Source organism: Amphiura filiformis, chromosome 4, assembly GCF_039555335.1.
Source record: "Amphiura filiformis chromosome 4, Afil_fr2py, whole genome shotgun sequence".
NCBI classification, from domain to species: Eukaryota; Metazoa; Echinodermata; class Ophiuroidea; order Amphilepidida; family Amphiuridae; genus Amphiura; species Amphiura filiformis.
This window is the reverse complement of record NC_092631.1, coordinates 56,962,926-56,984,120: the sequence shown is the minus strand read 5'-3', so window position 1 is coordinate 56,984,120 and position 21,195 is coordinate 56,962,926. Positions and strand designations below refer to the sequence as shown.

General features: G+C 36.4%; 1 protein-coding gene across 1 annotated transcript in view; it reads right to left on the bottom strand.

The window, feature by feature from the left end:
* The window catches only part of LOC140150276 (uncharacterized), a 154,797-nt gene that overhangs the window by 82,519 nt on the left and 51,083 nt on the right, over window positions 1-21,195 (bottom strand). The window contains 3 exon segments of the mRNA XM_072172281.1: window positions 2,388-2,981; window positions 5,220-5,646; window positions 15,937-16,005. Coding sequence (XP_072028382.1) covers window positions 2,388-2,981; window positions 5,220-5,646; window positions 15,937-16,005 — 1,090 coding nt within the window.

Below are 21,195 nucleotides of genomic sequence, written 5' to 3'. Positions count from 1 at the left end.
CCCATTCAGTGGTCCCAGCGAAAGTTGTAAAAAAAATGTTTTTTTATAAATTGCTTAAAAGTGAAGGATAAGTCTTTCAAATTGTCATTTGGTATTTTTGAAATGAAAAATTTGGCAAAAAACGAAGAAAACGGCAGTATTGACGAAGTTGCAACCCCATTTCAAATAATTATATGTCGCTAATTAATATACTGTCAGTATATAAATTACAGATTCATGCAAATGCCTTAGTTTGTCTTAAATACACAGCTTTCTGCTGATCCACTAGCAGGCTATAACAATGACAAAGGTAGAAATCTGAATTTTGATGATTTTTACGATCGTCCGGATGAGCAAATCAATGTATCTCCGTTTAAATGTCACACTCCCTGTGTGGACGATTAAGGCATCTTCAATTGTGTATGGAAATCAACTGGAATAGCCCAATGCATGATTTTACACAAAATTTTCATATTTCAAACATAACAGAATAGACTTCATGTTTGTTTTATAAAATAAATTGATCACTTAACAGAATGACTTAAGGGTAGACAGGTATTGTTGGTCGAAGCAGCCAGAAAAAAAATCGATTTTCATTATCTAAATCAATATTATTATTGAAAAATAACATCTTGATGTTTTGCAAAAGTTCATTCTACAAATCATATACTTTGAAAACTTGCTTGATTAATTGTTGTTAATGAGTTATGTACGTTTTACAAAGGTGTTGTTGTTTCAGCCCTCTTTACAACATAACTCAAGAACCACAGGCCCTACAAAAGTATATATGTGATATTTTAATTCTTCTACACACTCGCTGTGAAATGATAAATGCAATGTTTGCCAAAGCTCACTACCATTCGCAAGATGCTGTGAACTACCAAATCGCAACAGTTTAAAATAGTTGCTAACCTTAACAGAATGACTTAAAATCAATACAAGATTAATACTTTGCACAGGGTATGGTTGAAAATTACACACATTATTTAGAATCTGTCTGGCTTATCAGCATATAAATATGAAAACGCACTTCTTTTTCATTACACAGATTTCTCGAAATATTTTAGCATTTTGGGGACACTATGAAACCCAGAAAGCCACGCTACTATTTTATTATTTATGATATACCTTTTAGAATCTGTGAGAAGGGATTGAATGTTTCTTTGCAACTACACGATTGGAAAAACATTATCTTCATTAAAGGTGTACAAACAAAATCATAATTGATTCTACATTCGAAATATCAAAATCACCTCAAAAGAAAATAGCGAAGAGTCTTTAATTAGCAAATCATTGATAACGACTGAAGTTGAACGTCAATTTTATTCCTACAATATTGCGGGCACATTCCAGAATAAAGCCGCGGCAGCAGAGTTTTTATATTATTTATTCTCAGCATGTTGTTTGATATTACCGTGTTAGCCAGGCGTTGCAACAGAATCTACTCTCATTATGAGACGTCTATAATAAGTTAATATAAATATATAAATAAAATACAAAATGTCCACGCACACACGCACTTTGTTCTTATTTTCTTAAAACAGCAAATCTCAAGAACATCTTTATAAATCCCGCTTTTAGAGGAAAGCTGCAGCGCTATGGGAAATAATAAAGCGAACAAGGCAAGATGAAAATGATAATTCAAAAGTAACAATGACTATAGAGTAATAGGAGTTCAGCAGCAAGCACTAATGATGTTTAGGCGACGGAAAACAACCCGTTCTACATGTTCTACGGGCCCGAACGACCCATTTTTTTTGCGTTTGGGGGATTTTTTAGCTGTTTGAAATTAAAAACAACTTTTTTTTTCTTTTTTTTCTTTTTTTTGCCGACGTGGATTGATTTTAACCACAAATAAAATTGTGCAAAATATTTTCAAAATATATTTGCAAAAACAGATTTTTTTTGCCAGATTTTTCAAGCTTTCGATGATTTTATGGCTCAATCCATTTTGCCTCTTCCAGAAAAAATCCCGACTGACCGACATTATTTGGCAGGTCCGTCCGCCTGTAGAACAGTGGTTAACTTGTCACCTTATGTGCCCCATACACGTTTATTTATATTGCTCAATATTGGGGACCCTAGAAGCAGGAGTGGATACAAACTTTACCATTGTGCACTAATAATGTTCTGTGTGTAGTGCACAATGGTAGACTTTGTATCTACTCTTGTATCTAGGGTATTTGATATTGATCAATCAAATTGAACGTGTATGGGCCGCATTACGGATGGGATACATGACATACTACTAAGAACATAACAGCGGATGACGAAGAGTCATAGAGCAATAAAAATGACCAGGAAAAGGATGACCAGGATGTACAGCAAAAGATTAAGGCACCAGATGAGTTGAAAGAAGAAGAAGAATGATTATAGCATAATAGTTTGTGAATGTTTGGTTTACGAACCTAGTTCTTCCTCAAGTCCTCCAATCTTTTCTTGTAGCGTAGCCAATCGGTCACTCTCCGGATCCGGTGACGAGTCACCCTTTCCATGTTGGGCATCCTTTCCACCTTTCGGTTGCTCTTTCACATTTTCCTGCATCTTTTCATTTTGCACTTCTAATTCCACAATTTTTCTTCTCATAAAATCAGCTTCTCCTTTTAGTACATTAACCTGCGCTTTCAGTTTATTCTCAGTACTCTTTCCTTTTCCTTTCCCTCCTCCTTCTTTACTAATATCTGTTAATTTTCGTAATGTATCTGTCTCTAATTGTAGACATCTATGTGAGTATTCAACATCTACAATGCGTTTTTTAAGAGATGATATAACAGCTTCTGCTTGTGTAAGCTTCTTCTGTGGTTCACTTACTTCTTTGGTGTCTACAGGATAAATAGTATTGAGTTCTTCGAAAGTTTCTACTTTTACACGTAGTGCTTCATTTTCACTTAGTACCTGTTCTAGTTGGCGTTTTAGTGCACCTGTTTCAGCCTCTATGTCCTGCATTTGCTTACGTAATTCGGTGGATTCCTCTCCGACTGGACTTTGTCTTTGTGGTAAAACTGCAGCATAAAAAGAAAAATAGAGAACGCATGAGAAATGTATAATACACATTACACATATAAGTAAATTTTTCGACGGGAAATCATTATAGTATTTCTACGAGTACATTGTCGGTTATCACATTACCGGTGCAGCCGCTCTCTGTGTGAGTGGTAGAGCTTTCGTCAGATGTTTCTCTGACTTCATCAGGAAAGAAAGAGACACATGTGACGAAAGCTCGACCACTCACACAGGGACCGGCTGCAGAGGTAATATGATATCCTACGGCGTACTCGTAGAAATACTATAACTTATTATAATAATTATTAAGATATTCTTCGTATAAGAAAATGTCCACCAGTACAGTCATTTTGAGAATTCTTGTTCAATGAGTCGTTTCAAGTTTTCTGTTTCGTTTGTTATTTAAGTACCAGATTGAATTTATTGATAAGCTATATTGACGAGCCCGTAAGGTGTTAAGTACCTTATTTCCTCCTGGGACATGACGACAAACTGCATTGGAACTTTGAAACACGTACAATTCTAATAGACCAAATTTCTACTGACACGAGATGCTAAACAGGATTCTTAAAGACTCCATTGCTGAGAATATGAATTTTAATGATTCGTGGAAACTCTTAGTTAACATTCCTAGCACTGTCTGCCTACGTGCGTGCATATATAACCTTTGCACGCGTCCATATTCATAATTCTAGGAACCCTGTAGGCATTATATTTTTACTTCTCAAGAATAAACAAATGTTAGTCTATTGCGAATTGTGTTTAAATTAGCCCGAATAAAACAATAATAATAATAATAATAATAACAATTATAATAATAATAACAATAACAATAATAATAATAATAATAATAATAATAATAATAATAATAATAATAATAATAATAATAATAATAATAATAATAATAGAAATCATTGACATTTACAACTCATCTTTCATCGACAATGGAACACAGTAAATGTCAAAATAAATTGCTCCTCCTCAACAAGATGAAAATCTATCACTGTCCAAACACTTCTAGAACTTGTAAAGATGTTATTTGCATACTTGTACGCTACTAAATATAAAAACCGTAACTAAAATTCATCATAATATGCATTCTCATTTTCAATGACATTTCCTAAGCATCTCTCCAGTAAGACACATAATGTCATCGTCTGATGATTTCGCCATTTCGAAACCTCGAGTGGACTGTCTAAGTGCCAAATAGCGTAATTCCATTTTCTTAAGGCGTATTAAATGACTCACTATATGGTAGAACATTTTGCCAAATTTAAACATTATGTGATATCTTAGATCAAGATGTCTGGAACAACTATTACAGTAGCATATGTGATGCGATCAAGCAAAATCAGTCGTGAGTCGGAAATATTGATTTTGAGATATAGCCAAACAAAGGAAATATTTCCTTTTGTTTCACGTTGTTTTGAAAACTCTTTAATTGCTCATATCTTTGGAACTGGTTGTTTGAAGTCAATGGTGTTTTCGCCAAAGTCCAGATTTGTAAATGCTTTTTACTATCCTGTAAGGAACAGAAAATGTAATATTTCCGAGTTGCAACTGATTTTGCTTGATCGCATCACATATTTCTCCGGGGAAATGCATTGTCGGCATGCAAAACCTTGGAACACTAACAATTCACAATCGACAAACATGTCTACACTCTCTAAATGTTAAACAATGCAGACAGAATTCATACAATGATGCAAACATGGAGTCCAATGCGAAGAATTTGAATTTTAATGAATCGTGGAAAGCGGCATATTTTCTTTCGATTAATTATGGCAAGCAGCTTACACTGCACACGGAAATATCAAAAAAGACTCTCACAATTGAAAAAACAAATGATACTAAAAATAACTCCAAGTAATATTGCGCATGTAATCCACGTGTTTACAATCACTTCATACCATGATTACCAATGATTTTTTAATGTATAAAATCCTTTTTTTTAAATTGCAGTTATGCAATAAAATATTAACCTTCTTTTCAATCAAATCAAGCAGATAAAAATATAGAAGAGAAATGTATTAACACAACTATATTTGAGACTTTCCAAGTCATGTATGTATTTCTCTCCCAGATTTCTCAATTATAATTTGTGAAAGAGAACTAGTAAGAAAGGTAAAAAAGATAACTGGAATGTGAAACATTTGTTACAAAACGTCTTATGTCGATTTATTCTAAACCATGGTTTTAATACTGACAAATTGATCTACTCTGACCATTTTCTTTACCTTTCCTGTCTTCTTCAACCGAGGTATCCATAGGCTCTGGACCTTGCAGCTCTTCTAGTCTTCCTTCCAGCTCTACAATCCGTCTCCTCATGACAGTAGCCTCCTGCTCACTCATCATCAATTGCAGACGTAGCTCGGCCTCTTTCTCCGAACTCACACCTTTACCATTCTCGGGTCGTTTTGGTTCATCCAAAGTACCAAATCGCATCTTGAATCTTTCCAATTCAAATTCTAAAGCCTCTTTATCTTGCTCGATACTATCAATGTTCTTTCTAATGACAGCGGCTTCTTCGTCGAGGAGATGTAGCTGATTTTGAAGATCTCTTTCACGCTCTGCAGATTCCTGCAGATCGTTGAGAAGAGCTGCCATGTCGTATTCAAACGAAGCATCCACATCATCAGAGTTGGAGGAGCGAAGTACCCGGATCTGTACGAAAAACAACAATAATTAAATAAGTCAATGTTTATCAAACTAAAATACGAAATAGCATGCGAATGTTTGGAATCTACGAAGTGTTAAGAACAATTCGCCGTAGAAAGTCACGTGATAATCGGATTAACTACCATATCAATAGATGAATACAATTTTTGAATATATCGCCCTGCACTACAAGCAGGTTGCACTCATCACTGTGTCTGTCTGCAATCATAGATTGAATACAATATACTTTTCAAAGATACTAATCTTACAGGTGTGAGTGATCATCATGATATGAATATTCTATACAATTACGATCCAGGATAATCCCTGTTCTTTGACATCTATGGTTCAATGCATAGGTACCGTGCGAACGTTCTAGTGCAGGGCGATATATTCAAAATTGTATTCATCTATTGCTATGGTAGTTAATCTGATTATTACGTCACTTCTACGGCGAACAGCATTTGCATGTATACGCTTTATGCTTACCATAGCTTGGTAATGATGCTCTATTGAGGCTCAACAGAGCATCAATCAATGTTAAGTGACATGAGTGAACGAGGTGTAGCATAACACCTCGAAAGAGTCCATCAGGTGAGTATTTTATCAGCTTTGAGAAATTTCTCCACTTCTTCAGAAGAAAACGGAATATAAAGCCTTGGTAAGGTTGACAAGAAGCCAACCGTACGTTAAGCAATTCTATCACGCTTTAACACTTGAAGTTCAAACTTTGTTATCTATGTAAATTTCTGGCAAGAAGAGAACTTCGTTAACTGCATAACTCATATGTATTCTACTACTAGTAGTTAACTATACTGAGTATGAACCTGAACGCAAGGAAAGAATTAACCCAGCAACTCGATTTCACAAACTTCTCGAAAACCTATTATAAAATATTGTACCCGCGACCACTTGCTGCCCTTCTTCCTGGGCACTAAGACACTGCAAATGTCACCGAAATGGTAGACAAAACCAATTAGGTACTTATTAGTGACCTTGACCGGGACCAACTAGTAAGTACTTGTAAGTTGTGCAGCGAATTTGACTAGTGTATTATGCCATCTGGATTTGGCTGCTTTACTCCAATCAAGCAGGTTACTGCATCACACCACGTCTTTGACCTTAGTTGTTTGAGTGACTGGGCTTATTGTGGGCTATGAGTTGACTGTCCAAGAGTTTGAACCCTTAGCCCTAGTAAGTTGTACCCACCATCCAATTTGGCACTAAGACCATGAAGACCCCAAGCCTTCTTTCAGTTCTAGCATAGTGGTTTTGGTGACCTTTCACACAAGCCATATTACAAGAGCACACTACACCTAGTCTGTCCCAGCACTGCACCACACAAACCCCTACAGAAAGAATCGTGGCGACTGGCGAGTATTAAAGTTCACATGCAACTACCCAATTGGTTCATCCATCACTTATGAGACATTTGCCGTGTCTCTTTGCCCAGGTTAAAGGGCGATAATTTCAAGTAGCTGTGGGTACAAATGTTACTAAGAACCAATGATTTGGTGGAAATGTGCCTATATAAGGTATACGATGGATTCAATTCAACTTGGGACTCTGTCTTAGTGTTTGTGAAATCTGTTCCTGAAACTACAAACATTCACACGGATTATTGGAATGCAGTGCATCATGCTAAATGTACAAGGTTCAATCAACAGTGCATATTGATAATGTTCATTAATCGATGGTAAATACATGCAATGAGAGCTCAACCTTAGAAGGATTGTGCGACTTCTGTTTTTCAGGACGAACTAAATTTACTCCAACTATTGGCGACTTGACTTTAGTCGTCCAACCACAGTCAATTATACTATTTTTCTAACATAATGAATCGTACACATTAGTGAACTAATTTACATGAATGGTGAATATCAAATCAAACAACTTCAATTAATAGAAAACAATATAATCGCCTTCATTATCACTGGCTTATTATCCAAACTCTGTTAATTATCAAAAGTATTAGTCACAGTTTGATAAAAATTAAAATTAGTACAACACAATAACAGTTTAAAGAAAGCAGTGAACAAGACCTCCATCGTTGATAATAAACGTATGATCACTGATGATAGTGTCAAAGCAGGGTCGAGGCCTTCACTATAGATGTCATAAATGCGTTTATCGCTGGAATGCCCTTCTTTACCGTATAAGTAAAGATACACTTCCTTTACCTTTTACATGCGAAAGTTCATTCTCAGTATTTCGTTTCGCTCTACAAATGAAGTGATAAGTTTTCATCAATGTCGTGCGTCGAGTGTTACATGTATCATGGTTATTAACTATTTAATATGAAAATTTAATAATTCAGTAAATTTGTTACGCATGGTATTATGCATGTGCAGTTAAGTATCATAGAATGTAAAGATCATTTATGTCTACAGTCTATGGTACAATTCTAATGAGTTACTTCATATCGAGTGTTTGACGCAAATTGGCCAAGTTGTTAAACAAAATTAATGATAAAGCCTACCCGAAACACTTTTGTCAAACAACCGTATCTTTAAGATTCCGATCGGTAAGTATAGACTCTTTCACTTACACTCACTGCTATAACAACATGGATGAACATGACCTTTGATAATTAGAATTCTAATTACAATCAATAAAAATATCGGAAGGTGCGCGTCACATATCACCACAGTCCACATCTTATCAATATGAAATCCATAACTCACTCCTCACACCGTTTCATCTAATGCAAATACCAGGATTGCTGATATCTTAAAATGAAACTCATATATTCTCTCACATTTAATAAGTATATTTCTCCAACGAGGCGAAGATGCAACCAAGCAAATAAGCACAATTTACTGTTGGGTGTGTACAAACCTTTATGTATATGAAACAAAAAACACGAACATTAGCTGCCTTATTGGTGTTTCCAGTCCTACAAATTTCCACCAATTTGGGAATGTGCTTTTGTTTTCAGATACAAGTAAACAGTCTCTTAAAAAAGTCATCACCACTGATAAATTATCCTAGAAACTGACCCATGAGAGGTATATAGGTATAAGTGTTAGGGTTCATGCCTATGGTCATCTCTTTTGCGAATTAATCGCTGGGCATAGATTCTTCCTCAATTTACGTTACACAGTTTTACAGCGAGTATGTTAACTTTCCTATCATTACCGCTCCCCATACAATCTGGGTGGAGAGAGGCAATCAGAGTTTGAGCTGAGGTGAAACGTGTAGCGTATAAAGTAAGCGAACAACAAGATAGTAACAGAACAGCCACAAAAAAGCGCAGTGATTTATAGTGCGCTACGCACAGGCACAACGCCTAGACGTTGATCCACAAGCCTCAGCACACTTTACAGGTTGTCGCTGACCACTACGGCCCCACATCATTCCACAAACCATTAAACAACAATTCAGGGACTTTGCTGCTTCAAGAGCGCACACCCTAGACATTCCACAAATAACCATCGCAACACAACACCTTGCGATCATGAGTTGCGGCTCGTACTACTGCCCATCGTTCCCTCAAAGGCAGGAGGAGGTATATAGATAAAGAAGAACCTATAGATGAAGAAGAGCAATGTATGTATTATCTTGTGAAGCAGCTATTACTCTTTGATGCCAGCGAGTCTGTACTATAATCATGATAATATTATGAGCAATAGCGTTTAATATACGTGACATACACACAGACGTGATGGTAGGTTCGACACGCAGACTAAAACAACAGAACTCTGATGATAAAATAGAATGATATATGAGCCACAACTCGTAAACTTCTTTCTTACAGCTAGTTCATGTCAATAAAGTGAAACTGGGGCATCTGTAAACTCCCAATCCCCGCAACAAACGGATCATAGAAAACGTATGGATAGACATATAGATGGATGGTAGTCTGAAATATTGAAGCAGCTACGTTATCATGATTATTCTAATTCCAACCATTGGCGTAATGTAATGATGATGACGCGGAACGAGCTTATCGTTAGACATGTTAGATGGAACAGAACCTAGATTTCAAGCAAGTACTTGAAACTGACAGACAAGAATATCAAATGATTACCATACATTCCAATCCATTGATATCGTATTTATCAAAGGCGTATATTTTATCCAGGTCGTTTTTGTATAAGTTTACGAGTCTTTTATATATCAGTTACGACGCCAAAACGAACAAAATCCAGCACACGGTACTTCAAATTGACAAGTCTCCTAGAATTATTTCTAACGTTTTGGTACATACAAAACATATCGTGTTAGTAACCATCAGAGGGCATCCCTGGTAAGTTGTCTTTGACCACTAGCCTACACGTTAACCAATACATTAGCCATGCTATCCCACATTGCCAGACAATGTCCTGTGATGCAGCAATACCATGAATACTGGCCTCCTGAACCATTTTAAAACATTCGAAACGCCCATGACCAGTGATGACATAAAAGCTTTGAACGAAGAGTGTCCACGTTACTCCCATTGCATTATCTCAGGTTATTAAAAATTTTAGCATTGAAGAATACCTTCTAAAGCACACATACTAGTTCGGCAAGACCAGTCTTTCTTTAATCCCTTTTCATGACCGAACTTAACTGAGAACCAACCACAATGGACTAGGAAAGGTAGGAAGAACAATTGTCGGACAAATCCTTGCAATGCGAAGGACGCAGTAAAGACTAACAACTTCCCTGCTGTCATCACATTTGTTGATTTCATGAAAGCCTTTGACACCATAGAGGCAAGATGCATATGGAATTCCTAGTCTGATCACTGATGCTATTGTCAAAATGTATGGAGCAGATGATACTAAGGTATTATCACCAGATGGAGAGACAGAATCGTTCAATGGTATGCTACAACATTGTACAAAGAGATAACCCTAGCACAATATGTTTGCATGGTTTGTGGCTGTGTTTAATTTTGCCCTTCGAATGGCCATTGGTCATTGAAGGATGGGAAGAAGAGCTTAGTTCCACCGAGTAAAGAGAAAATGTGGGGAAAATGGGCCGAGGGTAATAACTGATTTTGAAATTGCAGATGACATCACATTTTTCCTGTAGAGATATTACGTAGAGTCGAGTCATCAGTTGCAAAAATTGGCCAATTTAAAGATGAATTAGATTAAATTTATGTCACACAATCACATCAGAAGAGAAAACATCAGGACAAATAATGGCACGAAACTGTAAGAGGTATAGATGAGTTGACCTCAATGTTTATCAACAAAGAAAAGGGACGGGTATATCGATATGCTCGAGTGAACCCCATGCAACCACTACACTGTTCAATAGCCTTATTTTGATGTGGCGGGGGAGTTTTAAAAACACGAGCCCTGAACAAAATATGATGCATACTGCCAGGCAAAAAACAATGGAAATTATGATGATGCGTGCGCATACTGCCAGGCATTGACGTCAGAAGTCAACTCATCTATACAGGACTGTAATTTGTAACTTATATTATATTTTTAAGCTACAATTTGTAGTACAAATTCGAATGTGATCGTTACTCCTGTTGTGGAAAACGAAAATAGAATGTCGAACGTCTGTTAACTATGCGCTGATTTTATACAGCTCAATAGACATGCTAGAGTAGAAATCCATTATCAAACATTATCTTACGCATTACAGGGAACTCTTTAAATAAAATCAAGACTTTCGTCTTTACCCTGAATCTAACAACAAGCATAAGGAATGTAAGCATTGAAGTGATGAACAAAATCGGCTTCACATCACGTTCCCCTGACTTATCAATAATTATGATGTACTGATATAAAATACGCGTAGCGTAACTAATAACCAAACATTCGCATTGGGTGCTTTTCTTTGGTAAAAGACTAAGTTCTTTAACCGTACACCACCTATCTGACCAATTAAAACTATCGTGACTTTGTGAGGACTGGGGGAAATTAAATCGTTCATCCTATGTTCACCTGCTTAAATCGACCTGACACATGCGGCATCAGTAGATGAATAGATCACAAAAGTACCTCAATGGTCTGCGCATTTTGATACTTTTGTGTCAATAGTCTGAAAATTATTGCACTGAAAACAGCTCAAACCAAAGCAACACCGCATTCTCTACATGGTTAGATACACCTTGGAAGGAGACGAATACAATATACTTTATATTAGCATAAGGTCAAAATCTTCAGTTGGATTTAACGAAAATATCATTGCTATCCGCAGGTAGTTTTGGGTCTAATTTTGTTTCTTAGGATATCATTAAGTCTGGGACACCGAGTTTAATCCTTCCGTCTGATGCAAATGCGTTTGCATCTAAAGTGGATCGTACGGTGATATCAGTACAGAAAGGTAATTATGGATCCGATTTGGGTCAGACTTAACCAATCTTTTAGTCTGGGGTACTGGGTCTAGGCATTCCGTCTGATGCAATTGCGTGGATCGTACGGTGATATCAGTACAGAAAGGTAATTTTGGGTCCGACTTGAATCAGACTTCACCAATCTTTTAGTCTGGGATACTGGGTCTAGGCATTCCGTCTGGTGCAATTGCGTTCGTATCTAAATTGGATCGTACAGTGATATCAGTACAGAATGGTAATTATGGGTCCGACTTGAATCAGACTTAACCAATCTTTTAGTATGGGATACTGGGTCCAGGCATTCCGTCTGATGCAAATGCGTTTGTATCTAAAGTGGATTGTACAGTGATATCAGTACAGAATGGTAATTATGGGTCCGACTTGAATCAGACTTCGTCAATCTTTTAGTATGGGATACTCGGTCCAGGCATTCCGTCTGATGCAAATGCGTTTGTATCTAAAGTGGATTGTACGGTGATATCAGTACAGAATGGTAATTATGGGTCCGACTTGGATCAGACTTAAACAGCCTTTTAGCATGTTTAGTCTTAGATACTGGGTCTAGTCATTCCGTCTGATGCAAATGCGTTTGCATCTAAAGTGAATTGTACGGTGATATCAGTACAGAATGGTAATTATGGGTCCGACTTGGATCAGACTTAAACAGCCTTTTAGCATGTTTAGTCTTAGATACTGGGTCTAGTCATTCCGTCTGATGCAAATGCGTTTGCATCTAAAGTGGATTGTACTGTGATATCAGTACAGAATGGTAATTATGGGTCCGACTTGGATCAGACTTAACCAATCTTTTAGTCTGGGATACTGGGTCTAGGCATTCCGTCTGTCTGATGCAATTGCGTTCGTATCTAAATTGGATCGTACAGTGATATCAGTACAGAAAAGTAATTATGGGTCCGACTTGAATCAGACTTCATCAATCTTTTAGTATGGGATACTGGGTCCAGGCATTCCGTCTGATGCAAATGCGTTTGTATCTAAAGCGGATCGTACGGTGATATCAGTACAGAATGGTAATTATGGGTCCGACTTGGATCAGACGTAAACAGCCTTTTATTCTTAGATACTGGGTCTAGTCATTCCGTCTGGTGCAATTGCGTTTGTATCTAAAGCGGATCGTACGGTGATATCAGTACAGAAAGGTAATTATGGGTCCGACTTGGATCAGACTTAACCAATCTTTTAGTCTATGATACTGGGTCTAGGCATTCCGTCTGATGCAATTGCGTTCGTAAAAGCGGATTGTACTGTGATATTTAGTGAAGAATGGTAATTTTGGGTATGACATGGATCAGACTTAACAAATCTTTTTATCTGGGCTACTGGGTCTAGGCATTCTGTCTGATGCCAATGCAAAAGCGGATCGTACGGTAATATCAGTGCAAAAACGGTATTTTTAGGTCTGACTTGAATCAGACTTAACAAAACTTTTAGTTTGAGATACTGTGTCCAGGCATTCCGTCTGATGCAATTGCGTTCGTATCTAAAGCGGGTCGTACGGTGATATCAGTACAGAAAAATAATTATGGGTCCGACTTGGATCAGACTTATCCAATCTTTTAGTCTGGGATACCGGTTCTAGGCATTCCGTCTGATGCAATTGCGTTCTCATCTAAAGAGGAAACTCGCCTTACATGCCTTATTGGCAAGTTTCGAACATTAGGTGCAACCTTGACAGTTTCTGAAACTGTTTTGGACTTTGCCCTGAAAGTCTGGGGTACTGGGTCCAGGCATTCTGTCTGATGCAATTGCGTTCTCATCTAAAGAGGATCGTACGGTAATATCAGTACAGAAAAGTAATTATGGGTCCGACTTGGATCAGACTTATCCAATCTTTTAGTCTGGGATACCGGTTCTAGGCATTCCGTCTGATGCAATTGCGTTCTCATCTAAAGAGGAAATTCGCCTTACATGCCTTATTGGCAAGTTTCGAACATTAGGTGCAACCTTGACAGTTTCTGAAACTGTTTTGGACTTTGCCCTGAAACAGTGGCTTATACAAGAACACGATCTTGTACAGGGTTTTACCAATGAAACAAACAAAAGCATCTTCACAGCACGTGTATCATCATATCTATCGTATAAACTGATTCAAGCAATGTCGATATCTCTAACGATACCAACAGATTGTTGTGAAGTGCAATTGCCTGTGTCAGCAAGACACTGTATCGTTCATTAGACATCAATGTACTCATGATGCCACTAGGAAGGTTGTCTTTAACACACTGGTGAAGAAATCTCGTCCCTTCTTACTTACATTTACCATGGGGCTCTTTCTTTGTCCAGCAATAACTGTCAATTGTATCCGATACAAACATCAAGATCATAAAACATCCAAGGTCATTATATTACTTCGCTTTAAATCAGCTGGTCAGAGGCTATGGTGATTGTTGTTTCATATTTAAAGGATGAAAGCGGGAATCAAGACTTGCTTCATCTAAGATCCCCGAGAATCTAGGATGTGATTAGTTTATGTCAATGAAACTTGATTTCCAGCGACTCCAGGTTAACATGAAAGCCATATTATCTACTTGCTGTGGGACAAAGGCTTCTTTCAGGCACAAACGTATTCTGATCTGATGATCATCATCTTTAGAAAAAATACCAAGACATTCCGAAGACAACGTGTTGTGATCACGTGATGTATGAACCTCCTACATCATATCAGAACAGCTAACTTGTATTGCCATTCAGAAGGTAAAGGGTAAACGTGTAGATGCTGCAAGGCGACAAGTGCAGACAGTCCGTCACATTATCTCATACAGACGAGACGAGGACTATTATAAAATAGACGGCAACACATGCTGTAACCATCATAACATAATCTGTATGTATCGCCTAATCGTTCACCGCTGGGAGAGCGTCTAGGCTGCTAAAGAAACTAATGTATCCTTATTATATATATTATAATGTATATACGGTGTATGTTGGGTATATCAATATGAGCAAAGCATGCAAATTAGTTGGATCATTACTACATAGTCTATAAAATGTATTATCAAATATCTTTTGAGGCATTCATATTGCAAGTGATACTAATCATTGATGGTATATACAATAAAGTGTAATCTCTTCTGAAGAGTTTCGGTATTAGCACTCCAGGAGAGCCAGGAGTGTCCAGAGTGCCAAATGTGGAACATGAAAATTACATAATTTTATCCTCGGTGGCTGCACTGAGTTAATCTCATTATCTTTGTTTGGCTGGGCCGAACCAGGAAGTTCACAAGGTCAACCAAGGTATGTACATGTATCCAGAACATGCACCCTATCCTTTACTGTGTGATATAACTTACTGGTTGGTTTAACTTCCAATGGTCACTCTCAAAATTCTAAACCTTCAATCCAAGAGGAGAACAAACTTTAGTTGGTGGATCCAAATTATTTCTACCGTTGCAAGACTAATAGAAATGTAATTTCTTGATGTTCAGTTTCCCATTCGATCACCAAAATGTTGTTGCGCAACCACGAAACAGTATTGTGGTCCTTCAAAAAATCACACTTGAAACATTTGCGACATAACCTAGTAAATATTTACATGATAGATTCGTATTGTGTTATTTCTGTTATGTTACAAAAAGTATGGATGCACAGAGTCCCTTTAAAAATGTTAGAGAACATGCACGTAGCACGACCACACAACATTCTAGCTATCATACATTATCTAAGATACTAATCAAGACATGGAACAGATGTTTAACTCTACTTGACTTAATAAAAGGTCATGTCAAAGGGATGGACACAAATGATTTGAATGGTTTATGCAATGGTATAAATAGATCAAAAATTGTGTTAATCGAAAATGAATTGGATATCGTGCAGCACTATGGGACAGATGTTAATGGCGACAATTTTAGTTAAGGTAAATGAAAGACATCACATTAATCATAAATATGATGATACAGGAAGTAAACATAATCATGTCTATCGTCAATCGAGTGCGCATGCGTGTTAGTACACACTTGTTTCTATGACAACTGTGCATGCACACCAACCTTGGCTTTGAGTTCCTTAGACTTGTCTTCATCATATGATTGTGAAAGCTTACGACGCAGAATATCGACCTTAACAAATAAAAGTAATATGGAAAGAAACGGGGATAAATTATGAGGTATGTTGCGAAATGCTGCCTGAACAATAAAACATGAGCAAACAACGGCAATAAGTACATATGATAAATATTTTATGTTTGACGATTTTATGATGTTCATTCCATATGGGCTGATCCAACTCTGCCAAAAAATGCCCATTGAACTGTTTAAATGAAACACAGTCAATTCTTCCACAATACAGTTCCATGTTTTTTGGTGTATGACATCTGTGTAACCCCCCCTTAAGGTGGTACTACCCCAGATAACATGCATATATTGGCCCAACGTTGGTTTTCGAACTTGGCATCGGCGTTATTTTGCTGCCCATATTGGGCCAATCTTGGCTTACCATCGGTAATCTTCATATTGGCAAGCCCAATCTTGGACCAATCTTGGGCCCATGAGCAAATGATATTGGGCCAATATTGAACATATATCGGGCCACCATCGGACCAATATCGCCATGTTTTCTGGGACACTCCCTGGTAAATTTTGTGACTAATTTTGCATTTTACTCACAAAATAACTACACACTGGTAACAAAAGTTATGTATTAAAGGGGCATTTCGTGATCCACAGCCTCATCCCCCCACTTTTCTCAAAAAAAGTTGAGATTTTAATATCACTGGAAACCTCTGGCTACATAATGTTTATATACAAAATATTTCTTGCAGATTCATTTGTTTTGCAAAGATATCGTGAAATTTGAATTTCGTTCTGGTGCACCAGAACGAAATTACACATAATCATGCATAACTCGCAAACGCAAAATCGGAATGAACTGAAATTTTGGGAATAGGCTTTTTTCGTGGATATGTACTGAAAAATATCATAAAAAGAGGATGCTAGGATCACGAAATACTCCTTTAAGGAGGCATGGAATCCAATTACTTCACTGAAGTTTCAGTGATTCAAGACAAGTGGTTCATTATATATGTTAAGAAATGAGGTACATTCTAGCGGTACCTCTTTTCTTATCATAAATAACGTACGTACCGCTTGTCTTGAGTCACTGAAATTCCAGTGTATTAACTGGATTCCTTGCCCCTACAATATACATAACGTTTGATACCAGTGTGTTATTATTTTTTGAAAAAATGCAAAAATAGTCACAAATTTATCAAGGGGTGTAGTACCACCATGACCACCTTAACTGAACTTTTATGCATCTATTTATAGACCTACTCCTTCCCCCAGAACAAATAAAACACGAGACTTAAAAGTATCTGCTGGATGTAAGCGTATACAGAGCCTTTCTATGGTTTATGTACAGAGGCACTGATATAATACATGTACGTCCACAACACACGCAGAAGTAAGCAAATGAACAGAAACATCTTCCAGTCTAAGTTCACCACATAGCCATACTTAACTCATGCTAATCAATATGACAATACGCGGATTCAGGGTTTCTCTACCGGAAGTCAATTTGTGCCGAAATTCCTTCCTACAATGCAACAGGCGTATTGCATAACAATATATACAGTTCACTCTCCTTTGTTATGTAATACGCCTATTGCATTGTGGGAAGGAATTTCGGCACAAATTGACTTCCGGTAGAGAAACCCTAAATCCACGTATAGCGCATCATCCGTGCCAAGATTGCATTTTGCATATTTGTTGTGTTTATTACAATAAACACAATTTGCAGCGCTTTCAGACAGCATGTCTACCAATAGCTTTCTGCTTCTTTCAAATCATATATGAAATTCTACAAATAGCTTTATGCTTCTGAAATAACCAATTACTGATGAAGACGATGAAAATATTCTTATTGTAGATGATGCATTGTGTCACCAACCCATTTGCGGTTATTGACCTCAAGGTAAATAACATTAGAGAGCTTCATTGCTGCACAGGGGCTCATGAGACAAAATGACAATGCGATGTACAAAATTGCAAGAGCTCTACTAAGAAAAAGACAATGACGCATAATTTAAGATGATGGAATAATTTTACTACAAAAATGCACTAGAGGAAAACGAAATAAAATACAGGAACTCTTGGTAACCAGACAACTACTTGAACAATGAAGAGATTTGAGATGTTCATATATTACGTAATCGTGATGATTAATGCATTTTTGATTATTCATTCAAACTGAATACTGGAAATAATTGAAGCAGTAAAACAATAATTAATTCTATTTTTACCATGGCGCACTGAGAATATGATTGGAATATGATTAACAATGTGTTCTTGCAGCTTTTACTCATGTTCTGTGGAATAATGTGTGGTGTCAAGTTACTTTAGTAAGGCGCATCAAATACATCTTCGTAAAACATCTTCACTACTTTGTTTTTAACTTTTTTCATGAAAACACTTCAGTCACCAAGATAATGCATTTCAGCACTAAAACCAAACACTCCGAAACACAGCGAATGAACGTTAAGAGATTTGCTACAGCCATGAGTCGTCATTTCTGAGGACACTGACTTCTTGTGTGAAATATTATACTCATTTATCTTTGATGCCCAGAGCCGTAGGCTCCAAACGAGTATTTTTAAGACATTGAAACTGTGTCTTCTTTAAACGTAATTACCTGCTAGCAATAACCCTAATTTCATAATCGGAAAAATAACTGACATAATTTCTCAATATGTTATTCTGATTTTGTTTTAGTCCACCGAGTGCATTAGTCATTTTTTCGCTGAACAAAATTGTATTGAAGAAATATACGCTGTATAGAGTCACATAATTTGAAGTCATGAGTAGAACTGTAAAAATATGAGCCAGTATAGCTACACCGATTCTGTTGTAAAAATATTTTTCTTATTCTCATACTTGAAATCGGTGGTGTATTTTGACATAATACAGCGATCCTGTATCCCTGGTTAGAACGTTTTTACCCACAATTCAGAAGCGGGAACGTAACGATGTTACGGTTGCTGAATTATGCAGGGCTAATCTGCAAAACAAGATTTACACAACCTGCATGCACTGACCGCAATAGGTGCCAACGTCCGATTTCTGAGTTCAACTCATTTCTTGCTTTACGGAACATCTTTACGCTTAGAGCCAAAATACCCATTTTGAATTAAGATTTCATATCTTGATATTAATATATAACATGATCTTTTGAAATGGTTCACATGGTTATTGGCGTTTGAGGCACATAAACTAATAACATTTTTAATCCGCTGAATATTCGTGACGATTGGGGGCTATAAGCTTAGGCAGCAGTAATATTTTGTACAATTTTAAATATTCTTATTTCATGTGTTCAAGAAATATAATACCACAAGATATTATTATATATATTAAAGGGGGCAGAAGATATTTTCTCTGACAAGCAACAAAAAATCCCACCTTTATGCCCAAAGGGTAGGTTCATCTGTGAGAAACTTGTGGGTTATACAATACTTCGTGTCACCCCTATAGATACTAAATGACAATTTGATCCAACATATTAACATCGTAACCATGGTAACCAGTGGACGAGTAAACCGGTATGAGTATGAAATTAAAACTTGCTCTACCTGTGATATTGCCAAATAATACATTATTCTTTACCATGTTCACGAAGTTAACACAGTACTATTTGTGACTTATGGCAGTGTAAGGGGTGCTCGCTTGAGGCCTTTTGAGCATCTCCTCATTCATATTTTGTGTCTTTTATATATATTTTGTATATATGTTGATTTGAATGAAAATAAAATGATGATGTATGATGTATGTATGTATGTATGTATGATGTACCTTAAATATTTGCTGTCTACCGAAGATAGCGATAACTTCAACTTTGATTGTACTATTAATGTGCATATAGATTAAAGATGTTCAAGTGGGAAATCGTGTGCTTTCAGTTTTGCTAACATCTTATCCTAACTATTTGGGAAAACAATCAGTACCTCAGATATTTGCTGTCTGCCGAAGATAGCGATAACTTCAACTTTGATTGTACTATTAATGTGCTTTTATAGATTAAAGATGTTCAAGTGGGAAATCGTGTGCTATCAGTTTTGTTAACATTTTATCCATCACATACAGACAGTGGACCGGCTTGAGTCACAAAATAATGCTACATACTTCCTGCATATCTGTTTTCCCCATATAAAACAAGGATACTAGTATCATATAGTATCGCTCCGTTTGGAGACTTCAACTTAAGCCATTTTCGTCTTAGGTAGAAAGCAAATTATTATAATCCTACATCTTGCATTCCTATCAAATAATTAAATAATAAATATATGCTATCTACTGCCGATAGCAATATCTTTCAAATTTTATTTTGACGATATGTGAAGTTGGGTATTAGATTAAAGATTTCAATGGAGAAATCTTGTGATTATTGCTATCATCATATGCTTTCACTATCAATATACCGGCCCGTCCCGTGTCACCAAAAAAATGCTACATTCTTCCTACCTAACTGTCAAAATAATGATACGATATTTAAAAAAAATCTTATCTCAATCAACGAGTATCGCTCTGTAATGAGACTTCATTAAGTTAGTTTTTTATCTTAAGTTGATCGCAAATTATGAAAATGATATAAAATCCTATATTTTGCATATCAAATTAATAACATTTTCTCTTCATGTTATTATAATTCGGAATATCGCTATTTTATATGATTTGATAAACATTAGCTTAACAACAATAGCATATGAAGAGACTTTTAACCCAAATTAAAGCTAATTTAATGCAATATAAAGTTGGTTTTCAATACCTAAATTCCTGTTGAATAATTGCAACAGTTCTATAAGAGTTTTATAGAGAGTGAGTTAAATATATAGTTGTAAGTCGTCGTACTCAATAAAACCCAAAATGTTTACGTCTTTTGGGAAAAAACTGTATATCTTCAATACAAAAGGTAAATATTTTCAAATGATGGTCGGCTTTTCCTCCCAGCTACAAACACTTTCAGTACATATCATTAGATTTAGAAAGTTTGCTTTGAGGACTATTAAATATCAAAAATATCCATTTTTAATAATTGCCATAAAATTTGTATTATATCGCGAATTTCAAAAAATAAACATTATTTGATATACGAATGACATTCCTCGTATTCAGAATACAATTCGATTTGTCTGATATGCTCTCATGTCCAACAAATAATACCGTGTAAACGTTGCTATCGATCCCTTAACAATAAAGAAATTTAAGATGTGAAGTTCACAATTTAAGTATTCATGATGATTAATGCATTTTTGAATT